We start from the raw sequence: 14,182 nt of genomic DNA on the forward strand, positions 1-14,182 counted from the left end.
TCTTCAATATAAAAAAAATCCAAGTAATTAAGAGGCTACAAACAAGCAACACAGCTCACAAGACTACAATGTAGGCTGGTACATCCGATCTCCTGTTCCACCTAATTTGGTCCCCATCCCCAGTTCATTTTTTTCCATCCCCACCCAATCCCTAGTAAATAGGTACCATCCCCTCACCATCCCCATCCCCAATCCACGTTGAAAAGATCTTGTAAATTCTAACACAACATATAATGTGCCCTTTAACGTGTTAAAATTTGACAAAACAACAGGTATGCGTTAATATGCATGAAAAACATTCTTATTATAAAAATGGCGTGCAAGAAAACAATCATTTCAAAACTATGTACCGTAAAAATAATAAACCATCTACAGAGCCAGAACTGAACTCGGTTCCATTGCATTTTCCTCGATTGTTCGTCCTGCAACTGAAAAATAACGTTCTGGTGAAGTACTGGTAGCAGGAGTTCCAAGTTGATGTGTTGGTGTTTCAAGTTTCTGAACTGAGGTGTGCGTGGGGACAAAATCTGATCCTCATTCCCTTCTATCCTCATTCGATTTCCGAATCATCCCTTGCCATTCCCATTCAATTTTGATTCATCCTGTCCCATCCCTCTGTTATTAATGGCTGCAGATTCCCATGGATTTCCATTGTCTTCATTCCTGTGCACACCTCTAATAGAGACAAATACCTTCACTGAAATGAAGCTCTGGAATGAAGGGGGTATAGGATGAAGGTAAAAGGGGACAGACTAGAGGATAATTTAACCAAATACTTCTTTACAGAACAGGTGGTGGATATATAAAATGGCCTCCCAAAATGGCCTCCCAGTGGAGATGGGGGAGACAAAGACTGTATCTGAATTCAAGAAAGCAAGGGACAAACACATAAGGTCTCTTAGGAAGATGAAGAAAGAGTGGATTGAATAGACGGCAAGGCTGAATAGATGATAACATCTTCATATCTACTATCGTTTTCTGGGTTTCTTTATAACTATAAGATTTATTTGAGATTTTATTTATTTATTTAGATTTATATCCCGTCCTCCTCAAAGAGCTCAGAACGGGTTACAGGTTACATTCACAGTGTTATAATATAGGGTTTACATATAGTGTGTTCAATATAACTTCCTATAGGATCACTTACTGATTTTTCAAAATTGCTACAGTAAATTGCTGATTTAATGTGCAGAACATACTAGTACTGAGATCCTACAAATTCTATACCATGCGCCTAGATTGCTTTAATTTTCTTGCTGGCTCCTTCCTTCCTTCCCATCAGATTCTCCTTTGAATTCAATTCAGGTCTCACCAGGATGAGGTAACATTTGGGGAAAAATATACAGGAAAGCAAGGCAGAACTGGAAGCCAAAATAGCAAAGATCTCCATGGCAACCATGTACTTGCCTCGAGCACTGAGGTAGGCCAGGATAAATGACATCCACACACTGAGGAATGCCAGCATGCTGAAGGTGATAAATTTTGCTTCATTGAAGCTATCGGGAAGATTTCTGGCTAGGAAGGCCACTATGAAACTGATAGTGGCCAAAAACCCAAGGTAACCCAGCATACACCAGAAAGCAAGAGGAGACCCTTCATTACATTCAACTATTATTTTCCCAGGATGAACTTGAGTGTTGTATTCTGAAAAAGGATGAGAGAGAATTAACCATGAGACACACACAAGAACCTGAATCAGGATACAGACACTGATGACCATGTAGGACAGTTCAGGCCTCACCCATCTCCTAAAGGCACTGTTTGGTTTAGTGGCATGGAAAGCCATGACTACCATAATGGTTTTGACCAACACACAAGAGATGCAAAGAGAAAAACTGATGCCAAAGGCAGCTTGCCTAATGAGGCATTTCTCCGTACTTGGGTAACCAATGAAAGTCAGCGAGCAAAGAAAGCATAAGGTGAGAGCCAAGAGCAGGAGATAGCTGATGTTGCGGTTGTTGGCTTTGACGATGGGTGTGTCCCTGTGGTAGATGAAGAGTCCCAGGGAGGCAAGAGGAATGAGAGAGAAAATGATACTAGTTGCTGCCAAGATGGCTCCCAATGGCTCTTCATAGGATAGAAATTCTATGATCCTTGGAACACACTGATCTTGTCTGGCATTGGGCCATTGATTCCATGAGCACTTGGTACACTCTGCAGAATCTGAAAGATGAAATAAGCAAGATTTCTTCTGAGCTTTGTGACCATTTATGTTTAAATGTGTTTATTCGTTTTAACGTGCAAAAAACAACTACAACCAGAGTAAACAATACAGAATACAGACATATTTGCACAAGATCAGAATCATCCCTCCCAACCCCCAACCCAACCCCAAACAGAAAATCCCTGGAGAGAAAGAAAGAAAAAAAAAAAAAAAGGGGAAATTAGGAGTTCAAAAGTCTGTTCCTGGCCGCTGAAGTAAGGGTCATCCAAATGCGCTCCCAAATCACAGTAAATCTGCGGCCTGGTCCTGAATCAAGATCAGTGAAGTGCCTACGTTCCAAAGAGGCATGGATGATCATCAAAGATTTCCATTGGCTGTAGGTCGGGGCATCGCTAGCTAGCCATTGTAGTAGTATTGCTTTTTTACCAAATAATGTGGCTCGAGCCAAAAAGGCTGACATGCCTTTAGGTTTGGGAGAGACAACAGCATGGAAACCAAAAAGCGCTCTAGGGGCCGGAGATTTTGTGACCATTTATTTCAGATTTTAGTCAATCACTGATACATTTCATCCACTTACCTGTCCGGTTAGATACCTCCCCCGGGGGACACTGGACACACTGGTAGCAGCAAACGGGAGTACCTGTTCTAACAACTTTCCTATAACCAGGGCGACACCTGTGACTGCACACTGAGGGTGGAACCTGAACACAAAAAGTGATTCGTAGTAACTGCCAGAGTAAGTTTTTTTTCCCCCCACTGGAAGAAAACAAAATTAAGCTCAGGTCTTTCAAATCTATGAGGTTTTAATCAAAGTAGTCTTTAGTTGGACTTCCTACCTAGCAACCAGTTATAAAATGATCCATTTAGTCACCTGGTCGGGCTATGTAATAAAGGCAACATAGGTGTCTATATGTCTTTGTAAAATGGACTTACAAATCCTGCAACAAGCATGGTTAAAGGCACCTGTGTAAATTTAAACTTGTAAATTTACATTCGAGTATGTGCATATTTTATAAAAAATACATGCTATATCGCAACTTTACTCCTTCTCCATCCTATATCTGCTGAAGTGATTCAGGGATCAAAGCTGTTCTCACTACTGTATCATATTCCTCTCCTTCACAATTTATGGCCAGAGTATGAGAATAGGGCATGTCTCCCATATGCTATCACTTCCCACTCCCTTAACCCTTTCAGGACCATAAGGATCGTAGGCCAATTTTTGTGGTTTTGACGACATTTTTATGGTAAAAAGGGCTTGCAGATGCCAAAAAATTGATTTTTTTTGTGAAATATCATTATTTTTATTTAAAAAAATCACACTTCTGGCTTATGGACAGTGTGGCAAGTGAATCTTCTCGTCAATCTAGCAACGACGCTAATGAATGAATGTCGGAACCAGTTTGTTTACATAAAGGCAGTATCATATGGAATCCGTACATATCAAATTTAGAACTGTAGACTATCCCAATCAAAATTTATAGGATTTTAAAGTTATGGGACAAATATGTCCCTTGGTCCTGAAAGGGTTAAGCCAACCCATACTGAGGCTAGAAGGCTCTGTATGGGCTGAGGGTAGACCCTTGGAAAGGAAACATAGAAACATAGACATAGGTAAGGGCCACGGCCCATCTAGTCTGCCCACCCCAATGACCCTCCCCCTACCTTTCTCTGTGAATAGATCCCACGTGTCTATCCCATTTGGCCTTAAAATCAGCCACGCTGCTGGCCTCAATCACCTGAAGTGGGAAGACTATTCCAGCGATCAACCACCCTTTCAGTGAAAAATAATTTCCTGGTGTCCCCGTGCAGTTTCCCTCCCCTGATTTTCCACGGATGCCCCATTGTTGCCGCGGGACAGTGCTTGGGCTGTGGGGAGGGGGAGGGGGTGTTTGAGCTGGGTGGAAACTGTTTTGGACAGGATAAAGCTACAGGGTGTTATTCCATTTATTCAGTGCGCTAGTGGGCATGGGCTGTGGATGAGGCTGGGAAGAAATGAGAGTGTCGGAGCTGTGAAAGGTGTGGGACTGTCTCAGAAACAATGTGGCCCCCACAAATGTCAACCAACTATTTATTAGTTGTGAAAATACCGATAAACACTGATATTGTGTGCCCTCCAAAAACACCTATCTGCCTAAACAATAAGACCTGTGGTCTCAAACTCAAACCCTTTGCTGGGCCACATTTTGGATTTGTAGGTACTTGGAGGGCCTCAGAAAAAAAAAAAAAAGTTAATGTCATTAAAGAAATGACAATTTTGCATGAGGTAAAACTCTTTATAGTTTATAAATCTTTCCAAGTCTTAATAATAATATTGTCATTTATAGCTAGACATATGATCAAGAAACAATTTTAGTTTACTTTTGTGATTATGATAAACATACCGAGGGCCTCCTAATAGTACCTGGCGGGCCGCGAGTTTGAGACCACTGCTATAAACGGTGCCGTTGGCAGCGGCTGCCTTATATACGGTCGCTGATTGCGTGTCAATCACATGACGTGCCATTTATAGAATTGTGCCTTTCAGGAAAGAAGGCGCCAAAAATGTAGGGGCCAGAGTTTTCAAGGCCAAATTTCCAATGCCTACCTTTTACGAGAATCACGCCTATGGAGGCTCTTTACGATGCCTGGAGATAGAGCGGTGAAACGAACTTGATGGGACTCAGCTAAGTTGAAATTTTCTTATCATTTTTGTTTTATATTTAGTTTTGATTGTTCCTTCACTTTATTTTGGAGTTGTGGCTCGGGTGGGGGGGGGTTTAAGCGCCTTTCAGTTTTTTTGCTCCCACTTTTGGAATTATCCTCAAAGCTCTGGACTTATGGGTAGGAGTATTTATTTCTAATTGAATAATTTTGCGAGGACATTATGATGTACGGGGTGGAGTTTATTTAGATTTCGGTCTGGTGTTAGTCAATGAACTTCCACCCGGGGCTAAAATCAAACCGTAGGGTGTTCTGAGCCCGTACTGAAAGTCCTTTTATTAACAATAATTCTAATTACCCTACTGTTAACAATCGTTATTTTTCAGGCGTTGGGGTAATTCCCAAGAGGGAGTTTAAAAAGCTTTCACCAATTTGGTTTTTTTGGGTATAGTTTTGATTTTTGGTGAACATTTTGGTTTTTTTTGAAGACTTCCAACATTAGCCATGCCTACGGTGGCTTTAGGCGTCATAAAGCACCTCCGTAGTCGTGATTCCAGCGCTGTTTTTTTCAGATGCAGTAGTGCCTTCTTTTAAATGCTATTTTTTTCTGTTTTAAATGACATTTTCAACTTAAATTAGACACCTAACTTAAAGTGCTGTTTATAGTAGGGTTAACATATTTTTAAAAAAGCAGCCCCCACAGACATATGACCCTGCCCTGTTTTGCCTCAGGCCCCGCCCCCACTCCACCTACAGCCTCACCCCGTTCCGCCCTCCAGCCCTGCCCTCAGAAAGCCTCCTCTCTTTGCCATGAGAAAGACATGGGTGGAAGCCACTACTTGCCCTGTATCGGAAGCATGGAATATTGCTACTCCTTGGGTTTTGGCCACCATGAGAACGGGCTACTTGGCTTGATGGAACATTGGTCTGACCCATTAAGGCTATTCTTATTTTCTTATGCTTTGAGCTCCGGCCACCTCTGGAGGGCCTGGAGCATGTGATATCATCCGCGCATGCTCAGAGGCCCTCCAGATGTGGCAGGAGCTTGTAGGGTCTTTCCAAAACTCAGACAAATGTCGGATTTTGGAAAGTCTGTCCAGGAGCCCAAACATTTCTCTAACAAGAGGACATGTCTGGGTTTTCCCAGAAGTCTGGTAACCCTACTTTATAGAATCCGGGCCTAAAATCCTAAATTTAGAATTTATAAACATCTACAACTAGAAGCCCTAAATATATACCATTGAATAAATCACTGTTGAAAATAATTATCCATAGTGACAAAAGTCATTCGATAGAATATGGTTAGATGGATTATTGCCATTGGACATATAAATTGTTCACTGGATAATGTCATTTTAGGACTTCTCTTGCTTAGTTAAGAGCATTGCCCTAATTTACAGACCGGAAGACAACATGGCAAATTATCTGGAAAACCATAAAAATCCCACTTTCCCTTGTGTTCTGCTGTTTCTGGAACACTCTCTGCTCTCAACTGCATATAACCTAAAAGCAAGCCAAACTGCATCTGAATACGGTCTCATCATACCTGTGCTTCCCCTGACCCCCACTGGATGGCACTCATGTTGATGGTGAGGTGCTTCCCCGGAGGAGCACTAGAATCATAGCTGCCCACTTTCACTTGTTGGATAGTGCCCTCAGCACTCTTCTGCCAGTTTACAATATCATACCTGGCAGGAGCATTTCCCTGCCCATCGAAAAAGATCTCCTTGCCGACTTTGTTATGAAAACGGACATTCTTGATATAATGCAGCAGCTGGAAGAAGGGAAGATGAGAAAGAAATGTTACTATGGTAGCTTCCTTTCTTCTTTGTGGTTTGACGATATTTGTTATTCCGTGCATCTGCAGTTTAAAGAATAAAGAGGAAGAAAAGAGAAAGGAGGTGAATGTGAAAGACAGAAAAGGAGAGAATAGGAGAAAGAAAAGAAGAAATAGAATCAGAGAGATAGGCGAGGAAAAGATTTATTGCATACTAGTCTTTAAGCCCGTTACATTAACAGGTGCTAGAATAGATGTGTCTGTCTGTCTTTCTGTCTCTGTCTCCTTAGCTGCTGTCTGTGTGTCTTTCTTTCTTTCTGTCACTATCTCTCTCCTTGGCCGCTTTCTGTCTGTCTTTCTTTCTGTCTGTAATTCTTTCTTTCTTTCTCGCTCCTTGGCCGCTGTCTGTCATTCTTTCTGTCTGTGTCTCTCCTTGGCCACTTGCCTGTCTGTCTTTCTTTCTCGCTCCTTGGCTGCTGTCTGTCTGACTGTCTGTCTCTCTGGCCCCGTCTGTTTGTCATTCTTTCTGTCTGTGTCTCTCCTTGGCCCCTTGTCTGTCTGTCTGTCTTTCTTTCTGTCTGTCTCTCTCCCTGGCCCCCTGCCTATCTCTCTCTGGCCCCCCTGAGCAAACCAAGATTGCTGCCTGTCCCCCAGCACACCCCTCCCCCCAAAGCAGCCCCTTTTCCCTCTCACCCCTTCACTTCCCTGTGCAGCAGTAGCAGCCGGACGCCTCGCAGCATCTCGGACACTCTCCCGCTGTTGCTCTCACCGCTGCACGCCATAAGCTGTCGCACGTGCCGCAAGCCACAAATGGAAAATGGCACAGAAGCAGAAATCATGGCGGCAGGGATCACACTGTTTCATCAGCGCATGTGCGGGAAAGGGTTTTATTATAGAGGATTGATGAGAAAGAAACTAACTAAGAAAGAAAGGCGAGTGAGACAGGGAAAAGAATAAGTGACAGAGTAAAAAAAAAAAAAAAGGACAGAGGAAGAAAACACATCAGACAGAGAGAAAAAGAGAAGAGAATGAGAAAATAAGAAGACACGATGCAGAGTACCAGGCTGGCCTTTCCTAAGCCTACCATATAAATCTTTCCATTAGCAAACCTAGTCCTTGTTTCTCAGTGGAAATGCAGAAAGTCATCTTATGATGCCCAATACTTTTGCAGGTCTTTCCGATATACAAAGAACTGGAGAAAACTCTTAGTGATTATCAGGCCCTAAATTCACTACTCAGAAACACTGGATCTTACTTGCCATGGCTGGAAATTGGAAACATTTGCACACATGCCATATCGGAAGGGGCCTCTCCCCTGCTGGCAAGAGCTCAAAGCATCTAGAGCATGTACAATAGCATACACGGCATTGTAGACATTGTAGGTGGCCCTTAAGTTGGTAACGTCTGTGTACAAGTTCCGAAGACTCTTCAGATCCTCAGACCCTGTGCACAGCTTGGTTCTGTTCTCTTGGAACCCAAAGACAGCTTCTCGCTCTGGCCACTTGCAGTTAAAGGCCTCTTCCCAAAATCGCATCAGAAATAGATCATTTGGGGTTCTTGCAGGGGAAGCGTTCACGAGGAACTTTTTAAAGCCTGGTATTTCACCACTGTTGAGAGCAAACCCAATGGTACCAAAAGTAATTCCTGTGTACTTCTGGTGGGATAAAAGAGAGGTTGTGGACCAAGCTTCACTGGCTATCCAGATCTTCCCTGTCACATTCTGCCTCACCATCTCATCCATCACAGTAACCAGCTCTGAGCCACCACAGAAGACAATAATGGCATTAGCTGATGAGCTTCTGATTACATGGATAATATGAACTGCATGCCTATTTCCTTGGTTTCTGAGGATGGTCTCTGAGAAGGCCACACAAACTCCAGCCTTGATAATCTCCTCCTTTACCATCTGCACACCCTGCTGGCCATAGTTGTCATCCATCGACAGAAAACCAATCCAGGTCCATCCAAAGTGTATCACTAACTGGGCCAGGCCCAAGGACTGGAAAACATCGCTAGGGACTGTCCGAAAGAAGGATGGAAAGTGGTTGCGATCACTCAACAATGGACTTGTGGAGAAATAACTGATCTGTGAAATGAACAGAAACATTCTTAGCGTCTCCATAAATTGGGCGCAAAGATTTTGACTGTGGACATCTACACGAAATTCTAGTGAACATGAGCCAGCACTTCCCTTACAAGTTCATCCAAAGCAGATTGCTCTTTCAACAGTTTATAAAGCTGAACATTGTATGATTTATGTGGTTATTGCATTCAAGTCAATATTAAGAGTCAAAATCATTTTTTTGTTTTTTTGTTAACAGTTTTTGTGTTTCTTTTTAAGTCAAAACAGGAAACAAGAAATGATGGGTACAAGGAAGAAAGGGAGAAATGTTATAAAGAGTCCTGAGAACTCCATGTGGTATCAGGTCAAAAGCGCGCCCAGACAATTGAGCGCAGCGCGGAGGCGCGCACCGCTCAAAATTACTGTTTTTAGGGCTCCGACGGGGGGGGGGCGTGGGGGTGAACACCCCCGCTTTACTTAATAGACATCGCGCCGCGTTGTGGGGGTGTTGTGGGGTTGTAACCCCCACATTTTAATGAAAACTTCACTTTTTCCCTGTTTTTTAGGGAAAAAGTAAGTTTACAGTAAAATGTGGAGGGTTACAACCCCCCAAACCCCCCATAACGCCAGCGCGACGGAGCCCCTAAAAACTGTAATTTTCTTTGGCGCGCGCCTTTGTCTTTCGCGCCGTTGTCTATGAACCCTCCATGTTGCAGCTCCAATAGATGGCACAGTTCCTCTAATTTGCGCTCATCTCATAACTCTTATTATGGTGCGGTGGCGCGCAGTCAGGGCCTTCAGGGGATTTGCTTCCCCCCCCCATAAAGGCCCTGAGGTCACTGCTCTGAATTTGATTGGTCGAGCAGGCAACAGGCAGATGCTGCTCAGCCAATCAAATTCAGATCAGTACCATCAGGGCCTTCAGGGGGGGTCAGAGAATCTCAAGCCCAAGAGCCCTGCTTTGTTTTTTGTTTTTTTTTGGTTTATGTTTTGTTTCATGCAGTTTGACTGGTTGAGGAGGTTCTACTCAACAAATCAAACTGCATGAAGCAAAAAGTAAACAAAAACATAAAAAAGCAGGGCTGTAGAGCTGGGGATTCACTGAATCCCCTGAAAGCCCTCACTGCACGCTACTGTGTGGTAGTAGCCCAGAAGAGACCAAAAAACACCGAGGAGTGACGATGTTCCTGAAATGGACTTTATTGAAAATTTAAAAGTTCCACAAATCAATGTAACCAATCCACATAGAAATAAAATGATCCACATAGAAACCTTGAGGACCTAATCCGCCGAGAGCATGGGACCCAACACGGTCCGTGTTTCAACAATATAGTCTCCTTCAGGGGTCTCTGATAGTCCTAAGGTAGTAGATACGTGGAATAAACAGTCCAAAAGTACAAATGCGTGAAACTCCGCAGAGAACGCGCTACATAAATCAAAAGCGGAGTCACGAGTGGTATTCTGCAGGGGTCGGTACTCAGACCGCTGGTGTCCAATGTATTTATAAATGATCTAGAAACAGGGGCAAAGTGCGACGTAATAAAATTCGCTGACGACACCAAATTATTTAGTGGAGTTAGGACTACAGAGGACTGTGAAGATTTACAAAGGGACCTGAACAAACTAGGGGAGTGGGCGACGAGATGACAGATGAAGTTTAATGTAGAGAAATGTAAAGTCTTGCATGTAGGAAACAGAAACCCGAAGTACAGCTATACGATGGGAGGGCTGGTAATGGGTGAAAGTACCCTAGGAAAGGACCTGGGGGGTAATAGTGGACAACACAATGAAGCTGTCAGCACAGTGTGCAGCGGCCGCTAAGAAGGCAAATAGAATCAAGAAAGGTATTTACAACCAGAACGAAAGAAGTTGTCCTGCCGCTGTATCGGGCAATGGTGCGCCCGCATCTGGAGTACTGCGTCCAGTATTGGTCGCCGTACCTTAAGAAGGATAGGGCGACGCGATTGATAAAAGGTATGGAAAACCTTTCATATGCTGAAAGATTAGAGAAACCGGGGCTCTTTTCCCTGGAAAAGCCGAAACTTAGAGGGGACACGATAGAGACTTACAAGATCATGAAGGGCATGGAGAAAGTGGAGAGGGACAGATTCTTCAAACTTTCAAAAAAAAACTCAAGGACGAGAGGGCATTCGGAAAAGTTGAAAGGGGTCAGCTTCAAAACAAATGCTAGGAAGTTTTTCTTCACCCTACGTGTGGTGGACTCTTGGAATGCGCTTCCAGAGGGCGTGATAGGACAGAGTACAGTATTGGGGTTCAAGAAGGGATTGGACAATTTTCTGTTGGAAAAAGGGATAGAAGGGTATAGATAGAAGATTAATATACAGGTCCTGGACCTGATGGGCCGCCGCGTGAGCGGACTGCTGGGCATGATGGAACTCTGGTCTGACCCAGTAGAGGCACTGCTTATGTTCTTATTTCTTTTCCTCAGGTATGAATTGGATCAGAACCCCCGAAAGAAAGCTACCAACTAGCATCTAAGCTAAGCTGAATGTTTTTGAGTGCACATTAACCTCCAGGAATTTATCAGACCTCAGGAAGCAAAATATTCCACAACTATTCCCCAAAGCTGGGGTTATTCTGCCTGGAGAAGTGAAGAATGAGGGAGGAATGATAGCAGAATTGTTTTTTTATTATGTTCGATTGTGTTTTGTTTGTATGATATGGCGTTCTTTCCTTTTTCTTTTCTTAGTTTGTACATTATTTTGATATTTTGGAAAGGCGATGTAGTAAGTATTTTAAACAAACCTTAAACCTTAAGGCCTGGATTCTATAAATGGCACCGGAATCAGCGGTCACCTAAAAACGGCTGCCAAACGCGTGTCAATAACGCATCGGCACCGTTGAGAGAATCGCAGCTATTTTTAAAACAGGCACCTTAAATATAGGCCAGCATTTCACAGAACTACATTTAAGGCGCCTGTCTTGTGCCTAAGGCCACTTCCAGCACATGTCCACGTCAGCCTTAGACGTCCTTATACGCCCCTAAGCCAGGGGTAGGCAATTCCGGTCCTCGAGAACCGGAGCCAGGTCAGGTTTTCAGGATTTCCACAATGAATATGTATGAGATGGATTTGCATGCACTGCCTCCTTGAGATGCAAATCTATCTCGTGCATATTTAGTGTGGATATCCTGAAAACCTGACCTGGCTCCGGTTCTCGAGGACCGGAATTGCCTACCCCTGCCCTAAGCGCTTCCGTATGCATGACGCCAGCACCTTAAATGAAAGTGCTGTTCGTGTCTCCACATTTTAACAAAAATGTGCTTCTGGATTGGTTACTTAGCCAACCGGCAGTAAGGTCTTTGAGAATTTCCCCCTAAGTGACTTGCCCAGGGTCACAAGGAACAGCACTGGGATCAAACCCACAACCGCAGGGTACTGAGGCAGCGGCTCTAACCACTAGGCCACTCCTCCCACATTGGTAGAATTTCTCTAACAGAGCATCGTCTTTTAGGCACCCCAATGCAGCGTGGGGAGCACCTTTCTATACTAGTGTAAATCGGTACTCATGCTCATATATATAGGTGCGCCAGTTCCAATAATAATAATAACTTTATTTTTCTATACCGCCATAATCTTGCGACTTCTAGGCGGTGTCAGGTCAAAAGCGCGCCGGGACAAAGGCGCACGCAGACAATTGAGCACAGCGCGGAGGCGTGCGCCGCAGAAAATTACAGTTTTTACTTAATAGAGATCGCGCCGCGTTCTGGGGGCGTTGTGGGGGGTGTGGGGGGTTGTAACCCCCCACATTTTACTGAAAACTTCACTTTTCCCCTGTTTTTAGGGAAAAGGTTAAGTTTACAGTAAAATGTGGAGGGTTACAACCCCCCAAACCCCCCACAATGCCGGCGCGATCTCTATTCAGTAAACTGGGGGGGCTCCCCAACAAAAACCCCCGTCGGAGCCCCTAAAAACTGTAATTTTCTTCGGCGCGCACCTCCGTCTTGCGCTCAGTTGTTGGCGCGCGAATTTGTCTTTCGCGGGGTTGTCTATGAACCCTTCTAGGCGGTTCAGAGAGAAGAATAGCTGTAGAGTCAGCGAATTGCAACATACAGATAGAGAAGGGGGTCTCAGAGCGATCAGTGATCACATGGTGCAAATTGGCAAGAAGAATGATATACATAGGTTACATATAATTTTAACATGTTACACTGAAAAGGTTGGAAAAACCAGCGAATAGCAAAATACAAATGAGAGGCAGACATTGAAGAGTCAGAGAATACGGAATACCAAGTACCGTTAATGGGGAAAAAGTGGAATCAGTATGATGAGTGGTAGCTTTGAAAGGGGGGGGGGGAGGAAGTCTATGGCAGGTCTACATGGGCTGCTTGAGTCTGTTCTTGCATTCTATAAGCTGTGCACATAAGTAGATGCCACATTCATATCCCTCCCTTGCTCTGAGCATGTGTGTGCCCCTTCCAGTTATACCCTATAGCCAATGGAGTAGCTGGGACTCAGCAGACCCCAGGCGGCTGCCTGAATGAACATAAAACCTTCAAGTATTATTATTTTAATTCATATTTAATTTCAATATAGTAACCTGAGAGGCTACTAGGGTTCAACTATGGCAGCATTCCCATACATTTTCTGCATATTGATAGGAGGTTGTTTCTTTCCTCCTTGAAGAGTCTTTTTTAGAGCTCTTTCCTTCCTGCCTTCCAATTTTGGTCAGTAGTCCTCACTGTTGTTATCACACAGAAAGGTGCCATCTTCTCCAGGGACTTACCTGTGGGTATCTGGATAAACCCAATAATCGAGCCATGGCGATGGAACTGGAAGACACGGTCTCTCCCACCACAGTTGCCAACGGACTCTCCTGGCACCTATAGTTGGGAATAGCCTCATCCCATCCTGTCAGCATCCATAGGGTCCCCTCTAGAGCCCGCTGACGGATGTTACATGAGTCATAGACTTGGAACCCTAGGGTAATGTTAGGTAAGAGATTCCGGTCCCTGTTAACCTCCTCAATGACAAAAAACATATTCTGCATCCACTGGTAAGGCTGGAAAGCAAGCCTGCAACAGAAATAAAGTCAATTCCTCAGAGACAACGTTGATGAGATCATTATTCACAGTGGCATATATTTTATTGTCACAGTTCATGACAAATTATGGAAGTATAAATGTACTAGTGTTTAAGCCCGTTACATTAACGGGAGCTAGAAAGCAGCCCCCTTTCCCTCTCCCCCTCCAGTTCCTCCCTAACTGTCTCTCCGTGGCCCCCCTTCTGTCTTCCCCCCCAAGCAAAATTATCTGCCTCCCAGCACACCCCTCCCCCAAAGCAGACCCCTTTCCTTCTACCCCTCCAATTCCTCCCTGACTGTCTCTCCATGGCCCCCCATTTTGTCTCCCCCCCAAGCAAAGCTATCTACCTCCCAGCACACCCCTCCCCCAAAGCAGACTCCTTTCCCTCTGCCCCTCCAGTTCCTCCCTGTCTCTCCGTGGCCCCCCTTCTGTCTCCCCCCCCAAGCAAAGCTGTCTGCCTCCAAGCATACCCCTCCCCCAAAGCAGGCCCCT

At 44.3% G+C, this 14,182-nt stretch overlaps 1 protein-coding gene across 1 annotated transcript; it reads right to left on the reverse strand.

Moving 5' to 3' along the window:
* Nucleotides 1–1,234: 1,234 nt before the first annotated feature.
* Nucleotides 1,235–13,659, reverse strand: LOC117349768 (extracellular calcium-sensing receptor-like). The gene is made up of 5 exons (XM_033923361.1): nucleotides 13,393–13,659; nucleotides 7,840–8,670; nucleotides 6,354–6,581; nucleotides 2,742–2,865; nucleotides 1,235–2,163 (listed from the first exon to the last, which is right to left on the reverse strand). Exons 1-5 carry the CDS (start codon nucleotides 13,654–13,656, stop codon nucleotides 1,235–1,237), a joined length of 2,376 nt encoding a protein of 791 aa, XP_033779252.1. The 5' UTR covers nucleotides 13,657–13,659.
* Nucleotides 13,660–14,182: the final 523 nt, after the last annotated feature.

Source organism: Geotrypetes seraphini, chromosome 16 (assembly GCF_902459505.1).
Source record: "Geotrypetes seraphini chromosome 16, aGeoSer1.1, whole genome shotgun sequence".
Classification (NCBI taxonomy): Eukaryota; Metazoa; Chordata; class Amphibia; order Gymnophiona; family Dermophiidae; genus Geotrypetes; species Geotrypetes seraphini.